Source organism: Solanum stenotomum, chromosome 10 (assembly GCF_019186545.1).
Source record: "Solanum stenotomum isolate F172 chromosome 10, ASM1918654v1, whole genome shotgun sequence".
Taxonomy (NCBI): Eukaryota; Viridiplantae; Streptophyta; class Magnoliopsida; order Solanales; family Solanaceae; genus Solanum; species Solanum stenotomum.
In genome coordinates this window covers 31,396,348-31,416,258 of record NC_064291.1, presented here as the reverse complement: position 1 = coordinate 31,416,258, position 19,911 = coordinate 31,396,348, and the positions used below count along the sequence as shown (strand labels likewise).

Genomic DNA, 19,911 nt, shown 5'->3' with positions numbered 1-19,911 from the left:
AAAGGGTTTATGATTCACTCTCTTGAGTTGAACCCATGACAACCCAATACCCACAGACCATTAATCAATAATCTTAGTTTTAAAACCTCTCTCTCGAGCAAACCAAAAACACAAGGGTAAAACTGCATTTGCAACTACCATTCTTAAATTAAACCACAATTAGTGATTGAACTCCCTTCTAAATAGCATTTAAACTAACAATTAGCAATACCCATAAACTAAATCAGCCCATAATCACACCCCAAGAAATAGGGTTTTAGCTAGCATTATTAAAAGATAAAAATTGTTACCAAATTGAGTTTCCATCAACTAGGTAAGATTGATTTCGTCTTTACAATGGTCCAAGTTGAAGAATCTCAAAGTGAAAAACTTTAATTCTTCAAATCTAAGGAAAACTAGAGAAAACTTGTCTCGCAGTTCCAAAGTTGATAAAATTTGTTCTAAAGAGTAATTGATCCTAAAATAAATGTTCAAAAATGTGTTTATAGTCGCCAAAAATGTGCAGCGAAGAGTCTCTCAGTGAAGTTAGTTGGGCTCGCCGAATCACTCGGCGATCTACCCTTTGGTCAGTTCTATCACCTCTCTACTTTTGCCTTCAGCATCCTCAAGGTCTGTAACTTTGGGCGATCCAACACTGCATCGCGGAACCACTCGGCGATCCGCCGATTGCTCCTTTCTCTCGCCAACTTGGTTCTTTTCTTAGGGCTTGGCACACTGGAACTTTAGGCGGTCAAGTAGCCATTCGACAACTCGCCAATTGGACTTGGCGATCACCAAACTTGCTTTTCTTCATTCTTTTAGCTTGCTTCGTTCCTTTTTGCAAATCAGTGTCCTTGCTTTGTTCCTCAATCCATATACCTGTCAAGGGATTTACATTAGTTATTGGCACAAAATAAGCATTTGAGGACACTAAATCTATATAAATAAAGCTCTAAATGAGTCCAAATCTCGGACTCATCATACTTGAAAACATTAGTCAAGGCTTTAGGAACTCATTGGGAAAAATCATTTCAAAAAAAAGGCTTAAAAGTAATTAAAATCTCTAATTTCGTTAAGAACTTGATTTCCTGAAAACCCTCATCATTCACCAATCAAAATCTCATATTTTGATGTTAAAACCCATAAATAACCAAAGGAAAATGAAGATTTAGGATTATAGAAGCTTACCCAAATGATTTTGTACAAGTAAACGTTTCGAAAATTGTCACCAAGGGTTCCCCAAGCTCAAAAATGGAAAATGGGGCTTAAACCCCAAAAATCGCACGTCAAAACCCCCTCTAATGTCGCTTAAGTAACCATAGATTCGCTTAAGTGAACCCTTCAAAAAGTGCGGCTCGCACAAAAGTGTAGCCCTCTATGATTTTGCGAAACTAACTTAAGCGAATAGGCTCTCGCTTCTGTGCAGGTTGAAAAAGTGACCGGCCTTCACAAAAGCGAGGTCTGCAAACACAACTAACTCTCAAACATCGAAAGGACCCTCGAGATTTGTTTGGAATTCCATGCACACAAACCACATATTCAAATCAATTATACTCAATGTTTAGAACCCAATGGAACCGTCAAAATGTGAATTTGAGGTCTCCTTGACCAGACATCTGTGAAAACCACAAGAAACTAATTCAATGCCTAAAGAGGCTAAATTAAACTTAGGACCTCTCAAAAATCAACTAAGACTTTACCTAGGCATAAAATCATCCCCCAAATCCAACGGAACTCTCAAAATTTTGATCTGAGCATCCAAAATCTGAACGTTGACTAAAGTAAATCCATAGGCTAAAATTCCACAATTTCACAACTCAAGAACTTTAATCATAAAAAAGACTTGGAATCTGAAACCAATAATTCTCACTACTTAGATTTTACATTCTGAGACAGATGGAACTAACGGAATTCCATTATGACACTCGAAACTCCAAAAAATGTCTAGAACCTCTTTCTTAACAACTTTCCCTTTCAAACTCAAAACTTACCAAATTTGCAGCTTTTTAACTCAAAGTTCAATACTAAATTTTCAAAATTCAATCATAGAAGACTTGGGGTAAATATCGGGAGGCCAAAAATGGTAAATTCACAAACATTCCAAAAATGACAAATTGGGTCATTTAATTATCCACCACTAAAAACAATGTTCATCCTCGAACATAAAGAAAAGGAAAGTACCTAGAGCTTCGAAAATCTGAGGATATCTGGCACACATATTAGACTCTTTTTCCCAAGTCACCTAACCGACTGAACAATGCTTCCACTACACCTTCAGTAAATCAATCTCTTTGGTCCTAAACTTCTAAACCAGCCCTCCTCAAATTATAAGTCTGGACCCAACTCAACTGAATCAAGGGAAAGTACATGGGACTCATCCGATTTGTACTTCCAAAGCATGGAAACATGAAACACGGGATGCACAACTAACAAGCTAGGTGGAAAGGCCAACTTATAGGCCACCTCTCTCATACGACTAAAAATCTTAAAGGGTTCAATGAATCTAATACAAAGCTTTCCCTTCTTTCCAAACCTCATCACACCCTTCATAAATAACACTAAAAGTCAAACATGATCTCCCTCCATAAACACTACAGCTCGAACTGTCCAATCTACATAACTTTTTTTCTGACTCTGGGTTGTCAACAATATACTCTTGGTCATATGAACCTGCTCAATAGCATCTCTAAGAAAGTTTGTATCTAATGAATCCAACTCAGCTGAATCGAACCATTCGATAGGAGATCTATATCGTCAGCCAAACAACGTCTCAACCATCTGCATACTAGAATGATAATTGTTGTTGTAGGCAAACTGTACTAAGGGTAAATATTGATCCTATCTAGACCCAAAATCGATCACACAAGCTCAGAGCATGTCCTCCAACACCTTATCATCTGCTTGGACTGACCATTTGTCTGAGGGTGAAAATTTGTACTCATATCTAACCAAGTACCCAAACCATGTTGCAATACCTTCCAGAAATGGGAAGTCAAATAGGAACTTCAGTCAGAGACAATAGAAATCGGGACTCTATGTACTCACATAATCGATATAAAGCTCGGCTAACTTCTTTGTCATATACTTCACCTAAACTGGGATGAAATAGGTTGACTTGGTCAACATATCAAAAACTACCCAAATGTAATGATAACCACCCACAGTGGTAGGTAGTCCACAATAAAGTCCATAGTGATCTGCCTCTACTTCCAAGTAGCAATAGGCATCCTCTGAGATATACCTCCAGGATGTTGGTGCTCACACTTGACTTGTGGGCAAGTCAGACACCTAAAAAAAAATTTGTAACATCCCTCTTCATACCACACCACCAATAGTGTTGTCTCATATCATGATACATCTTTATCGCATCCGTATGGATGGAATATTGGGAAAAATGGACCTCCTCAAGAATTAGACTAATCAACTCACCCACCTTGTGCACGCAATTTCTGCCTCCAATCTGCAAGACATCATCAGAATCAAGGATATTCTCCTTGGCTTCCCCTCTAATCATGTTGTCTCTAATGAGACATAGCTTCTCTTCATCAAACGGACGCTCACAAATCTGCTCAACTAAGGAAGAACGAGCCTCAATAAAAGCAATCAAACCACCTGTCTTCTACGAAATCTATAATCGAACGAGACTACTGGCTAACCTCTAAACATATATAGTCAATGGTCTATCCTCCACAGTAATAGCAACAAGACTTCCCAAGCTAGAAGTCTTCATATTCAGAGTTTCGGCCACCACATTGGTCTTATCTGAATGATACAAGATAATTATGTCATATTCCTTCAGTAGCTCAAGCCATCTACGCTGCCTCAAATTAATATACCTCTGACTGAAGATATACTAAAGACTCTGATGGTCCATGAAAACCTCAAAATGAACCATATACAGATAATATCACCATAGCTTAAGCATAAATACTATTGTTGCCAACTTTAAGTCATGGGTATGGTAATTCCTCTCATGGGTCTTCAATTGTCTAAAGGCATAATCAATCACCTTGCATTTCTGCATAATAACACCACCTAGTCTGACTCCAGAAGAATCATAGTACATGGTGAAGTCCACACCATTCTCAGTGAAGTCAAAACAAGAGTTGATGTCAACAAGGTCTTGAGCTTTTGAAAGCTCCCTCACACTCATCAGACCACTGGAAACTCACACTCTGCCGAGTCACTCTAGTCAAAGGAGATGCAATGGTAGAGAAGCTCTGAACAATTCATCAGTAATAGCCCGCAAGTTCCACAAAATTCTCGATCTTAGTAACCGATGTAGGTCTGGTCCAACCCCTCATTGCCTCAATCTTGGCTGGATCTACCCAAATACCCTACTTGGACACCACGTGTCCCGAAAATGCCACAAAATCAAGCCAAAACTCATACTTGAGAACTTGGCATAAAGTTTCTTTTCCCTCAATCTCTCTAGTACAATCCTCAAATGATGATCGTGATCCTCCTCAGTCTTGGAGTGTAACGCCTCAAAGAAAATCAAAACTAAGATTGAACAAGAGAGAAGGGAAAACCACGGAAGGGTCCACGTTCTATGAAGAGGACCACGACCCGTCACCTTGCTCGTAGTTGTGCACCCAGCAAAAGGTGAAAGACCACGGACCACTAAACGGTCCGTAGAGCTCCACGCGGGCCGTGAAGTGGCCCGTGAGAGGGACACAGAACCACCATGGCTACTGTGAAGTACCACGGACCACTAGACGGTCCATAGAGCTTAACACGATCCATGAAGTGGCTCGTGAAAGAGGCTTGATAGACTTTAAGGTTTGGGTCAACTTCAAATGATCATATCTTTCACCACAAAAAGATTTAGGTGGCCCACAACCTATCAAATTAAAGGTCTTTGGGTCCTGTTTTCAATGCCACCAAGTTTGCCTAATTTCGAGGCCAGAGTAAGAATTTATGCTCGTTTTAGTGAAGCTCTATCAGGCAGAGCATCTTCACGACCCACTTGACGGGCCATGGTGCTCATGACGGACCGTGAAGCCTGTCTTGAAGTCAATTCGTCACCTTTAAGTGAGGTTTCACCCCCAAAGTCACTGGTTAAGAACCATAGACGTCTAAACGGTCCGTGGAGCTCCACACGGACTGTAAAGTTGTCCGTGAAGGAGACCTGACAGACTTAGAGTTTAGGTAAACTTCAAACGGCCATATCTTTTAGTACAAATTGATTTAGGTGGCCCACAACCTATCAAATTAAAGATCTCTGAGTCCTTTTTCAAACATCACCGAGTTCTTCTAATTCCAAGCTACGAGTAAAAAGTTATGCTCATTTTAGTAAAGCCCAATCGGGCAAGGCATCTTCACGAGCTGCTAGAACGGGCCATCATGATCATGACGGCCCGTGAAGCCCCTCTTGAAGTCAGTTCTGCAGCATTTAAGTCAGGGTCGCATCGGTCTTTTCCCCGATGTGTTTGGTACTTAACCTACATCGTTTGATGCTTAAACTACGTCGTTTTACTCAGTCTAAGCTTAGAAAACTAGTCACAAACTACTTAAAACTCTCATTCTCCTAAAATCACCTAACTTAGAACGAAAAGAAGAGAAAAGAGGTGATAGTTTTCCAAGAACATGCAGAGGTCTTCTTCAAGTTCAACCCCAAAATCCAAAGGATTTCTCCGTATATTTCGTCACCATGTATATGGGATTTCACTAGTGGATTTCTTTCATCCACTAGGTCCCTATAATTTAGTCAGTTCCTTGATTCCACATAACTTGTTTAGGCCTAGGGTTTGTAAAATCTTAGGAATTGTGGTGATTTGAGCTGCTATAGTATCCATAGTCTAAATAACATGTTTTCTTAGAAACGTTGCTTAATTCCTTGTATAAAACTCAGAACCCTAGTTTGTGTAAATTCTCTTAGTTCATGAATTATACTTTCTAGATCAGTTAAATAGAAAATCATGCTCCAGATTTCAAATGTCACATTCTCAGTATATAAATGTTGCATTCTCAGTTAGCATGTCAGTATGTTGAGCTATTTAGTATTTAGTGCATTTTAACTTTATATGTATTTAGTTGGGAGGAGACTTAGCATCGAGTTGGACTAGGGTTTAGCGTACCCTCATAGTCCCAGAACTACGTGTCCGCGTGGGATTATAAGTCCTCTTTGTTAGGCATCAGTATTAGTGATCACGCCACAGTCATGCCTTTATACCCCTAGCAAGGTATATTGGGTCCTCTTAGTGGGGCGTATACATCGGACTCCACGTTTAGCTCACGTGATTTATGTCAGTTAATAGTAGCTCCCACAGTCAAACTCTCATTGCATTGACCATGTTTTCAGCATTCACATCAGTATACAGTTGAGCATATTGGTTACATGATTAGTACTTGGTCATTGCATTTAGTTTAGCTTTTAGTTATATTTCAGTGCAGTCTTTTTCTAAATTCAAAATTATATTATTCAGTTATATCATTGTTTAGCTTAGCATATTTATATCATGCATGCTCAGTACTTAGAAAGTATTGATGCATACTTTGCACTACATCGTTTCATGATATAGGTTCAGGCACTCGGCATCTAAATCACGCTTAGATCGATTCTCGATTCGACTTCAGCAGCTTCAGTGGTGAGTCCTTATACTTCGAGGACAATAGACATGCTTTCCATTTTAGTCTTTATATTAAGTTTTCAGTTTTTGTTTGAGTTAGTTAGGGGCATATCCTAGCAACTAAACTCAATTAGAGGCTTTTTAGACATAGTATAGTAGATTCAAGTTGAGTTGTTAAGTGGTTGTTTCAGTTATCATTAAACTACTATTATTTATATATATTCAAACTAGTTTGGTTCTTTCCCCTTTTCAAATATCTACCATTTTTAGCTTCCACGTAGTACATTTCTAACTTAGTTATTTTCAGTATGATTTATATATGCTAGACTCAGGGTTATCTTGGGGTCACTCGTGATCCTAGGTCATGTGTTACGTCTAAGGGGTAGCCTCGGGGTGTGACATGGAGTACATCAAGATACCATTAATGAACATTATCACAAAGGAATCTAGATAAGGTCAGAAACTCTATAAATGTTGCAGGGGTGCTAGTCAAACTAAAAGACATTACAAGAAACTCATAGTGCCCATAAGGGGTCTTGAAGGCTATCTTAGGGATATCTGAAGCCCTAATCTTCAGATGATGATCATAAGCAGACCTTAAATCAATCTTAGTAAACAAAGATGCACCCTAAAACTGATCAAACAAGTTATAAACAGGAGGAAGAGGATGTTTATTCTTAACAGTCACTTTGTTCAACTATTGATAATCAATACATGTCCTCATGGATCCATCTTTTTTCCTCACAAACAACACATGAGCACCCCATGGAGATACACTAGGGTGAATAAACCCCTCACTCAACAAATCTTGGAAATGGTCCTTCAATTCATTCAATTCCGTTGGAGTTATACGATAAGAAGTAATAGAGATAGACTTTGTGCCCGACTCCAAGTAAATGACAAAATCAATATCCCCATCGAGATGAACACCTGGAAGATCCGTAGAAAAGACATCTACAAACTCTTGAACCACAAGCACAGAATCCATGGGAGATAGCTCAACGCTAGTATCCTGAATGAAAGTCAAGTAGGACAAACACCCTCTATCAATCAATCTCTGGGCTCTAATGAAGGATATAACTTTTTTAGGGTAATAACCACTAGCACCCGTCCACTCAATTCTCAAGACACCAAACATCGCTAAGGTCACAGTCTTAGCATAACAATCAAGAATAGCATGATAAAGAGAGAGTCAATCCATACCCAAGAAAATGTCAAAGTCTACCATCCACAAAAGGACAAAGTCTACCCAAGTATCAAACCCGGCCAAAGAAACAAGACGGATTGATACACTCGACCCACCACTAAGGATTCACCCACTGGTCTAGAAACATGAATAGGCACAGGCATACAATCAAACAGCATATCAAACCCAACGGCATAATAGGTAGACACATATGACAAAGTAGATCTCAAATCAAACAATACAAATGCATGTCGACAGCAAACAGGGATGATACATGTGATCACAACATCAGAAGTCTCAGCCTCAAGCCTTTTTGGGAAATCATAACACTGGCCCTCACGGCTTCCTGCAGTCTGAGTAGAACCTCTACCTCCATCCTACATAGCTGGATCACCTCTACCAGAAGTCATGTCAACTCTTCCTCGACCCCTGGTCGGAGGCACTGAATCTCTAGCTCGAGCAGCTGAATAAGAACGCTAAGGTTCTAAATGAGTCTAAAGAGGAAACTGTCGCATCAGATTACCTAAATCCCCACAAGTAAAGAAACATCTCGGCACCAATAATTATTGCTCTAAACCAGACGAACTATTATGGCCACCTCAGCCAGAACCATAAGACTCTCAAGTTGACTGCCCAGTCTCAACTGTTGGCATAGAAACATGAACCGATCCATGGGGCAGAAAAGAACTACTACCTCTATGTGAACCTCTGCCTCTAGATAAAGGACCAGAACCACATAACTTACCAGAAGAATAGGCTCTCTTGGGCTCCCCAAACTCCTCTAAAACCATCAACTTTACCTCCTTAGCAGTGCTCACAATAGACTGTAAGGAAGCCTCTCTATCTGGCTGCTCTGAACACATAAGATCTTACAGAGAAAGTCAACCTTCTCATAAACCTGTGAACTATATCTGCCTCATTCGGAACAATAGTCATAGCATGCCTAGAAAGCTCACAGAAACGGGCTTCATTCTCGGTTACAGATAAACTACCCTAAGTCAAGCTCTCAAACCTTAATCGACTCTCCTCAGTCACGCTCCAAGGAATGAAGCGATTATGGAAGGCACTAAAGAACATATCTCACTCTATCGGAGGAGATCCAAGTGGTCCAGACCTCACAAAAGTCCTCCACCACTCTCTGGTGCGACTAGAAAGCTAGAGTGCAACAAACTGAACACCATGAGTGTTCGCCATACTCACTGCCTCAAGTATCTCTCATGGCACAAAAGTCAAGAACTCATGAGCATCCTCTCTCTTACCACACTAAAACTCGATGGTTTCATCTTCTGAAACCTTTCATAACACTGTTGACCAACCACTTTCAAAATAACCTCAGGAGTAATCAGTGCACCAATAGCTGGTGCAGGAACCATTGGTGGTTGGCCACCTAAATGTGAATACTCTGAGTCTGTTGTTGACCTAGCATTTACGCCTTGCCTTCGTCTAGCAACCCTGTGTCATACCTCTCGCACCACCTTGAGAGAAGTTCTCCAATACACCTAACATCCTCAACAAAGTCTCCTGAAACAAAGAAGCTCCAAACTTGGGAGGAATCTGGTCCTCAACAAATTCAACGTGTGGCTCAGAAAAAGCCTTTCTAGCCCTACATGTGGATGGTACTGGTCCACGGGCATGACCTCTAACCGGTACTACTCCACGAACAAGACCTCTAGCTCGGGACCTACCTCTACCCGTTTCTAGGGTCTCAACAACAGTCTATGGGACTGCCTCCATTCTACCACAGGAAACAGAAGCTCTGGTCCTCGGCATTTGCCAAAACAACATGTGGAAACTCAGTACTAGCGAAAGTAAGCATGGAGGATAAGGAAGGATGAATAAAACAAAGTTCCCTAACAATTTTTGTAGCCTCTTGAAGATAAGTATACCCGTCTCCATACATATCCTCAAGAATCTACTTAGACTTGGCTCGTACACACGCGAGACATATAAACCTGGGGTTTTGATACCATTTGTCACAACCCAAAAATGGGTGTGATGGCACTTGTCTATTCCCATCAAGACAAGTCAGCCTCAACTAAACGAGAATGAAAGAAATATGTAAATATAGAGAACAAGACAAAGGCAGGAAACTTATTCGTTCTAAACAATATCCCAAAACCTAGTTGTCACGTGTACAAGCTACTAATGAAAAATACAGAATTCGAAAGAAAAATACAAGTCTTAAATGTCTTTGCTTTTAAAATAGAACAAAGAATAATAATAAGAAAATGGGACCTGCCGGGATGAGAAATAGCTACCTCTCAAATCCTTCAATGAGCCTCGAATGTCAAGAGAAAAAGAAGAAGATCACACGAGTCCGGGCTTAGAACCTACACAAGTGTAGAAGCAAGGGGTGAGTACAAAGAACACGGTACCCAGTAAGCAACCTAATAAACAAGGCATCTATATAGAAACTGAATACCCCTTACACTCCAACCGAACCTCCTCAAACTACAACTTACGTAGAAATCAGCCCAACTTAGAAATTCAACAATACACAGCTCATAAGGCCTAATATCCGCAGTTCAATAGTCGCAAATCATCAGTCAAACAAATCAAGTAAGTCAATCTCAAAGTCAAGTATTTCAGCCATACACAACAAGTATATCAATCACAATTAACAAGCAAATCATGCAAACACATTCAAGGCATCAAGTCAAAATAATCAATTTCTTATCAGAACTATTTCTCATCAGCACAATATCACTAGCCAGAACCATTTTCCAACGGCTTTATATCAAATCACTAGCCATAATCATTTCACATCAGTCTTACAAACACTTTCTAGAAATGACCTCAGCGTAATCACACTCGCCGACAAAGACCTCGCCATCATAATTCATCATATGTCTCATCACGGGGTTCCACAATCAATGCACACAAGTAATATCACACCACACGGAAGAGACAATGAATCATACATTTCAAGTCCACATTCATTCTTTCAAGCATTTCATCAATCAATCAACAAGGGTCATGATAACGCTCAAATCACTCTCCAAAACTAATTAAAAGAGTGAGCAATCATTGTCAATAAAAACCCAACAAAGAGTTGGGGTCGAATCCCACCGGGAATGATGTGTTGTTAAGAATCTATTAAATAATTAACAAGTAATTCATTCGCTTTAAGTTGAAATAAAAAAATAGGTTGAGAAGTACACCGACATCAATAACAACAATTCTAAAACTCAATTATCAAAATGGAAATAATTGATGATTCACAAAACTAAAGGTTTCTTGGGATGTGGGGATTAGTTATTGATTTTGCTTGGGGTATTTTACAATTTCTCAATGTAGCTAATTAGTCAAAAATAGGTTAAGTCATCATCAATTATGTTAATCTTCTTTCGATCTCAAAACATCCTTGCATAGATTCTCCTTTCAGTCTCATCTATATGTCATTTTTAAACAACTCAATACCTTACTATATTCTCTCTTTCAAGAATAGGGCAAAAAGATCTGACCCATAACCTCTCTTTCAAGCAAGCCATAGACATCAAACCTATATTGCTAGTATTGAACTAATTACCCACTCAAATTAATCTCTTCCGAGCATTAACCGGAGATCAGAGCTAGAACTAAGTTGGCCACCTCAATTCATGAATTAATCACCCGATAATCAGTCAAATTTGTAATTAATAGTCATGAACACAGAAATTCAACAAACCTACTAAGTTAAATCAACACCCAACCCCATAATCACACCCCAAGAGTTTGGGATTTTAGCCACACATTATGAAGTGTAAATAAATTAGATCTTGTATGAGAGTAGCCATGGGTAGCATGAACTTGAATGTTTAATAGCAGAACCACTTCAAACCCCACTTCAATTTCCCAAATTCAAGTTTATATCTCAAAGATTCAACAATTAAAAGTGTTTTGGCTCAATGGCAAATATTTATCTCTCTAGAAAATTCAGAGTGTTTCGCTCAATTTTTTCAGACGTTTTTTCTCTCTCCTCTGGGCTATTTATAGTTTTCCAAAATTTTACTCAAAAAGTAGTTTTGTGTCGTTTTCAATGAAATTAGCTTAGTTCGTCCACTGCATTCGGCAAATTGCCCTTCTTCCTTTGGCTCGCCCTTTTCATACTCCAAGCTTCAGGTGTTTGAGTTTCACTAGGCGATCCTATTAGAGTTCGCTTTTGTGAATTTAGTTAATCGTCGAACTTTACCCCAATATCGCTCTTTTAGCAGCCATCTTATTTGTCGGCACTGACAAATTTGGTGATATCTGCTTATTTTTCCTTGTGTCTTTGGGCGAATCGCCCTTCTCGTATCCCATCGTTGACTAACCTTGAGGTATGACTTGATACACTATCAACTTAGGCGACGCCATGCTCATTTGGGATTAAATTATAGTGCTACTTAATTTGTTGTTTAATTGGCAAGTCCGGGATACTTGTCCCGAGTTTAATAATGAGTATCGTGAAAAGTTATATCTTCCTTTGGGTGGTACAGTAATCCTAGAATAAGTTATTCTAAGATAAAATAAGTAAATGACAAAAATATTCCTTTAAACCTTTTTTATACATCACTTTTTCATATTCATGCAGCTAATTTTTTAAAACAAATAAATTATTTTTAAAATTTATTATTAAATACAACAAACCAAAACTCAAAAAAAAAAAAATTAGCATAACTTATCGCATTTAACTGGTGCATCAACTTATCTCTTAGGGGTAGTTTGGTAGAGTGTATTAGGAAGAAAAACAATACATGTATTAGTCTTGTGTATTACTAGTACCTTGTTTGATATTCTTTTTCAACCTATGTATTGTGAATTAAGGTGTGTATTGCTAATACCATGAATTTTTAGGTATTAGCAATGCAATGGTTTTAATGCATGCATTAATATGATAAAAGACTCAATTGTCCCTCAAAACCTTTTTTACATATTTTCCATCATAAAAGTAAAGGGTATCTTTGTAAATAATTTTTTTAATGCAATACATACTATATTTAATGAATCAAACCAAAAAATGCATTAAAATAATCTATATATAACTAATACAAGCATGACTAATATATGCATTGCTAATACAAACATTAATTACTAATACACTATATTTAGCATTATTCTTAATTTTTTATACACTCTACAAACGACCCCTTGGTAACTAATGTCACAATAACTTGAATTCAAACAAAGGTTCTAAAATAATAAATTGTAGTCATTGGTCTCTGTGGTTTCAAAAAGAAGTTGAAGGATAGCGCAAAGTAGCGCTGTTGAGGATGAGTAACACCATCGCCGTCGATTGTTGGCTTCTCAGTTCCGGCGTTTCCTCCTTTACATCCACTTCCAAGTTGTACTTTCCGGCCAATTTTTCTCGAACAGCACACTTTGGTAGCAACACAATTCGAGCTTCCGCCACCACAAACGGTTCAAGTAAGCAATTAATCTTTAATTTCATGAAATATTAGTGAAGCTTCCAAGGATTTTATTATCTGAAATGTGTTGATACTTGTTAATTTGACATAGGTCTTTTGTTTTCGAATTGCAGGTGAAGGTGTTATTTACAAAGCGTTATCATGTGGAAGGAGAGCCTTACTATCTATGATTACCTTGCCTCTTGTTATGCCGTGTGAAACTATTAACAATAGTGTTGGTGCCATTGCTGCTGAGTACGTTCAAATGCATTGCTTTCAGAAATTTGTTTAGAGGTTTACTGCCCTTTCGGATTTCACTTTCTTGTAAAATGAATCCATTGAAGAGATCCAAATAGTGGTGTTAATTGTCAAGAAATCTGATAGACAAAGATAAGTAAAATTTGCAAATAAGTATATTGGTTAACATGTAGGTGTTGAAGACCATGTTCGTCATTCAAAAGTTGAAGTTTTAAGTCCAGCACAATTCACATGTATTAATTATTTTATTTATGGATGATTCCTATGTGCAAGTTCGATTTGAGAGTTCTCTCAAGTTGGGTTTTAGTAAACACACTTCTTTCTAGTGATTCTATATTTCTATGCTCCAGTTAGATTATAAATTCTAAGAGAACATATGAGAGAATTTGAGTTTGAAAGAGGAAGGATTCTGCTCACATAAGGTGAATTTAGTTTATCATACTTCCACCAGTAGCATCAACCATTTTAGGAGTGATTTTTTTTCCAAAATTCATGATTACTGATTTCCTTATTGAAGGCACTTCACCAAATGTTCTTGAAGCATATAGTTTGGTGGTAGAAAGTTGAAATATGAAACATTTTGAGAGTCATCCGTATGTGAAGATAGGTAGTTGCTGCTTGGACTGAAAAAAAAGGCATAGATTGATAAGCTTGATCACCTTTTTTGGTTTTATGTTAGCAGTGACAAGTTGGTAATAGTAAGATGAATGTGAGCAAGTAGGTTCAGTTAATGTTGACCCTCTTTGATTTCACTTTCACAATTAGGATCTCAACAAAATATGCTTGACAATGTAATTTTTTGTTTCAAGTTATTTCTTTTAAGAAATGTAATTACTCCATGTATTCCTAAAAGGGGCACTAACTTTCTTTTTGTTCTTGGCAGTGAGAGCTTTCGGTTAAGGGAAGAGATCAGGAAGGTATTATCCAAGGGCAAAGCTGCTGGTGTACTTCGCCTTGTATTCCACGATGCAGGAACTTTTGAAATTGATGAGAAAATTGGTAATACTTTGAAACACTTATTCCTTCCCCNCCCCCCCCCCCCCCCCCCCCCCCTACTTGCATAAAAAAAAAAGAGGAAGAAAACAGAAGAACACTAGTCCAAACATTAGCAGCTTTCAATTACAAACTTTGTAAGCTATCACATTTTCTTAGAATCTAAAGAGCTGGCCTAAAAGAGTTATAACATCATAAAATGCAGATGGAAATGCTTCTAACACTATTAACCTGCAAAACCTGTATATATCTTATTTTGTATTTATCCAAAAATAAAATAAATTTGTGCAGTATACAAATGTACTTGAAAGAAGAAATTGTTTGTCTTCCATTCCTGAATACATGATATCAACCTCAATTGTTCTTATATTAGGGGGTATGAATGGCTCTATAGTATATGAACTCGACAGACCCGAAAACAAAGGCCTTAAGAAATCTCTAAAGGTGAGCGATTTTATTACGTATAAGCTTTTGTTTTGTCACTCCATCATTTGTTTTGTTTTAACCATACTTGGGAACAGTCTGCAGATATTCTCATTTTAAATTTTAGTTGTTTACCATTTCCAAAGACTGATGAACTCTCATATGGACTTCAACCAGCTAACATCTCGGTCCATGCATTGTTCTATAGATTCTGGACAAAGCGAAGAGTCAAATTGATCTTGTGCAATCAGGTAAACTGTCTCAGTCAATAAACTGCTGTTAGTTCACCTATCATTTTTGTTCCAGCATAACTTTTTTAATCATTGGCTTTGTTCTCAGTCTCATGGGCTGATATAATAGCTTTGGCTGGAGCTGAAGCTGTTTCATTATGTGGTGGACCTAGTATCCCCATTCAGTTGGGAAGAATTGATTCAATGTGAGGCTTATCTTTTAGTTTATGATAATAGTTATGTTTTGCTAATATAAGATGTAGGTCCTGTAAATGTGGAGAGAAATTTGATTGCATCTATCTTTTTATTTATGCTGTGTAGAAATGGGGATGCAAAGATTTAATAATTAGGCTCATCTGAATCTCTTAAATTTAGCAATTGACAAGTAACTTACAATCTTAATTTAAGCCCTTTGTGGATAGTTCCTTCTCATTCAAATTGATGTGGTTTTTCCATCTAAGCACCAGTTGCCCGAAACTTACCATGAGGAAACCCCTAATGCATGAAGAAACCATATTTCAATTGATTGTCGTAATTTTTATGCCTTATCTACATTCTCATAGTTGATTTTGACTTTGTAGGGTGCCGGATCCTGAAGGAAAACTTCCTGAAGAATCACTAGATGCCACTAGCTTGAAGCAATGTTTTGAAAGGAAAGGCTTCTCGTGAGTCTAATGACCATACTAAAATCTACTTGTTATTTTTATTTCATCTTCTGCTCTCTTTATACTCCATGTTATACCATTCAATTAGCATTCTCATATTGTTGTGATGCCATTCATGTAATTTGACTAGGTTTATTTTTGCCAGTTGCTGTTAGCAAACAAATAGATAATCTTGTTTGTACTCTTCTGCCTTGCTTTAGTGGATAACAAAAGACGTTTAAGGGTTTCCCCCTTCAATAGCTTCTTCAGATAAAGTAATGAGTCTTGCAATTCATAAAAACTTTTGCATCTTTCTTGGCATTTCTAGGGTGTTCCTTCACTTGCAACATTCTGTATTAATTTCCACTGATGTTGGGTAAGCAGAGGTAGATCCTGGATTTGGAAGTTTTGGGTGCCTATGCAGCGTTAAGCTTTATCGATGTTTAAAAAGCAATAAGTATAATTTATCATCAATTATGTAAACATAGAAGAGCCTTGGCTCATTGGTCTGTTTGAGTTTTATTTGTGATCAAGGGCTGTATTTCTCGACTGTACCAATTTTTTTAACAATATAGGCTCACTATATTTGTCAAAAAAACTGATCAAGCTGGGCTTCGAACCGTTGCACCCCTATAATCTTCTAACCAACATTCCAGGAAGCACCATTTGTCAGATTTGTGTGCTTTTTGATTAGAATATGTGTAGTCCTCGATGCAGCACACTAAATTAGTTTTAAAAAGTGCACCAGGCTGGGTTCTAACTCGCATCTCACGGGTAGAAAAACCTGACTCTCCAACACTGGCAACATGTGCCCTATTGTTACTCCGAGTGCCAAGATTAGTAATTATATACATTTTCTCACACATATATACAGAGTTTTAACCAAGATGTTAGGGTGTCATGGCACCCCCACCCTTCTACATAGATCCACCCCCTGTGGGATATACATAAAACTGTTGCTTTCAGGTTAAGCACTTTGCCAATGAACTGGCTTTGTAGCATTAGTAATCCTTTTAAGTAATATTGAATGCAGTATAGACAAACATGGTGATAAATAACATATTTTGTCACTGTAGCTTGTGTGGATAAATAAGATTTGGTAATTCACATGGAGTAAACTTAGTTCTGTTCTCTTGTTTTCTGTGGAAGTGAACGACCATTAGTTCTGCTCTATTTCGTGAAGCATGTGAAGTACTTCTGTATTTCTTCCGTTTCATATGCATCTTGTTTCTCTTTCTCCGGTGTTATAATCTTAGACAATTCTAACATATTCTTACACTTTCCGAGAGCTGATTTTGGATTTTCTTTATGATTGTTTCCTTATCCTTCTGAGTTTCTAATGCATGAGTATGAGATTCATAGTTTAGCCCCTCCCATTTGCACAATGCATACAAATAATACTTATACAACATGTATATCAAGAACGTGGCTTTGTTAGACAATTCAATTTAATGTACGCTGTGCTAACATTTGATGAAACAACTGTATACACTAATTCACATTTTCCTGTACCAATACGAATATAGCATATAGGTTATGGTGAATTGTTAACCTCCATGACATACACAATGTTTCTAAATCATGCATAAGGAGCATATTGCACAGCCAGTCTTTAGGAGTAACCATTTTAAACCTTAGACCTGTTGGTGTTATTCTAGGCAATATTCAGAAACTCATCTGAAATGATGGTTTTAGAGGAAGAAAAGGAGATTTACTATTTGATCGGTATCCTTCAAAACTGGTTTATCTTAAATGTATTCAAAATTTTCAATAGCTGGTCTTTCCCCATATATCTTTTTCTTTTTGAGGCAATCTATATTCAATATGCCACTATAGTGTCAGTCGTATGATATTTTGTGAGTGAATGCATGATCATGGCCAAAAGAGCAGATTTAATTGCTCCATAATCTTTCCCCTGCCTCGAGGTTATGGAATTTCAGCTTAGCTGAACAAAATTCCATAACTCATGATTTTTTGCCTCCTCTATTAGCCGCATCAGTTCGGTACTTTGGGTTTGAGAATTCATTGACTGACAGTTTAAAAACCCAAAAAGCCACTTCTCAGCTTGGTATTTAGCAACTATTGAAATATTTGGCTTTTGATAATCATGGTCAGTTGTCAGAGGTCTGAGCAGTCCAGGCTCTAACTCTAAAATTATGCAGTACAACCTCTTGCTCACCTATTCTTGGAAAGAAAAAGCTAGATCTGTTGATTATCGATGTTAAGATATCCTGCGTAATCTCCATGGATTGTTCATTTTGTTGGCAGAACTCAGGAACTTGTTGCCTTGTCTGGCGCGCATACTCTGGGAAGTAAAGGGTTTGGGAATCCAACCGTCTTTGATAATGAATACTTCAAGATACTCATGGAGAAGCCATGGTTGTCCTCAGGTGACAAATGGCATTCATATGATATTAAATGGTTGTGTATATATATTTAATTCATTGAAACAAATAGCAAGCACACCGAATCATCAGAACCTATGAAGCAATGATGTTCATATCTTTCTGAAATGGAAATCCGTGTACCTACTTGCCTAGAGTTTAGATGATTGTTGCAGAAAACTGTCAAGCAAGACTAGGCTCAGGATAGTCTGAGCTGCAAATTGTTTATGCTTCAGTATTTATCTGGAATGATGACACTCTTTCTGATAATAGAAGACCCCTGTTTCCAGAAATTTATTCATATGATAATGGGAATAATAAAGCGTAATTTCCTTTTTTTAATGTCTTCAACCATATTGTAGTATTTTATTTCTCTTTCATCTGTACAGGCGGCATGACTAGTATGGTTGGACTTCCCTCTGATAGGGCACTTGTTGAAGACGATGAATGTGTAGGGTATGGTTTTCTTTGACCTTATGCTATTTAGATTCCTTTATTATGGTTTGGGACAATTACTTCTCCAATTTTATCCTGACAAAAGTTAATGAAGTAAACATACACCTCCGCTAGCGGAAAGGCAGAATTTTCAATTCACTAATCTATTTTCAGTTCACAAGTTATAGAGCCATCGCTCTCAGGATTGACCTTTTGTCTAGTAATGAATTCTTTCTTGAACAGATGGATATCAAAGTATGCTGAGGACCAGAGTTTATTTTTTGATGATTTCAAGAATGCCTATACCAAACTTGTTGACACTGGTGCAACTTGGATGAAAGCATTGTAGTCCTTGAAATTAATCAGCAATACCTTGTCATAGCTGGTAACTTGTTTTGGTATATACAAGACTTGACCCAGCAACAAATGCACTCAAATGTTACTTTCTGATTACACAGGCAGTCTTAACGGAAAATTTGCAGCTGAAGTTCAGTAAATGAACTGAATACGGTTAGAAGTCATGTTTTTTATGAAAAGGCTTAGCTCTATCTACCATCGATGTTCCAACAACTTGGTCCTACTCATTGATCTACAACAGTTTGTGCAATCCAGTACCTACCCTACTCGCATAAGAAACGTTATGTTGTTACACTCTGATCTAAATAAATGTATGATAGGAAAAAGGAAGGGAAATGCATATAAAAGTATACTGCAGCTTCATTTAGGTGTTCTTATCACTTAAATAGTCTCATGTTTTGACATTTGTTGTGATTGATTCATCAGAGAAAAGTGATCACCCTAATATATGAATTTGTGTTTTTTAGAATCTGGGGATCTTATTGATATGTAAATTTGGCTTCTTTTTTTATTTTTAGAATCTGGGGATCTCTATTTTGATTCAAACTGGCATAGTGCCTTTGTAAGAACCTGATGCCCCGCCACTCCAGTAATTACGAAATGACTTTACTGTGTGGGCCAGGTGTATTGTGATTTGTAATTTGATACCATCAAATCAATTATACAAGTAGTTGTTCGGAGCCTGCATTGGAGCCCCAATTAAATTTGGATTGCGCACAGATAAACATTGTTATTTTCTGTTTGTTGGAGTTAGTTTCTCAACTTGACAGAATGCCAAATATGCACGATAAAATGTGAAGAATGTTCCCCAATTAACATTATATTACCTTGAATTTGTTTTAACTCGTAAAATATTGGAGTATATCTTCTTAATCTCTTTGGTAGAGAGATCGACTATTCCGCAAAAATAAATAAATTTGATAAAGGAAAACAAAAAAAAATATAATGTTAACACGTGTTGTTAACATTGAAACAAACAAACGATTAACATGCAGCAGCTTAAGCTATAGCCTTAATTCATTTCCAGGGAAGATTAATCCCTTAATCTAGATCAATCTCAATTAATCATTTTTTTTTACTGAAG

General features: G+C 37.5%; 1 protein-coding gene across 2 annotated transcripts; it reads left to right on the top strand.

The window, feature by feature from the left end:
• The first annotated feature begins 12,912 nt into the window (after positions 1-12,912).
• On the top strand, positions 12,913-19,281 carry LOC125878176 (putative L-ascorbate peroxidase 6). 2 transcript variants are annotated; one of them, XM_049559365.1, is made up of 11 exons: positions 12,913-13,122; positions 13,238-13,358; positions 14,245-14,360; positions 14,728-14,798; positions 14,986-15,028; positions 15,117-15,213; positions 15,589-15,672; positions 17,920-18,041; positions 18,425-18,491; positions 18,714-18,855; positions 18,929-19,281. In XM_049559365.1, exons 1-10 carry the CDS (start codon positions 12,969-12,971, stop codon positions 18,817-18,819), a joined length of 981 nt encoding a protein of 326 aa, XP_049415322.1. In that variant the 5' UTR covers positions 12,913-12,968; the 3' UTR covers positions 18,820-18,855; positions 18,929-19,281. The 2 variants fall into 2 exon arrangements, with proteins under 2 accessions (XP_049415322.1, XP_049415321.1); XM_049559364.1 differs by lacking the exon at positions 18,929-19,281 and having other exon boundaries at positions 18,714-18,908.
• Positions 19,282-19,911: the final 630 nt, after the last annotated feature.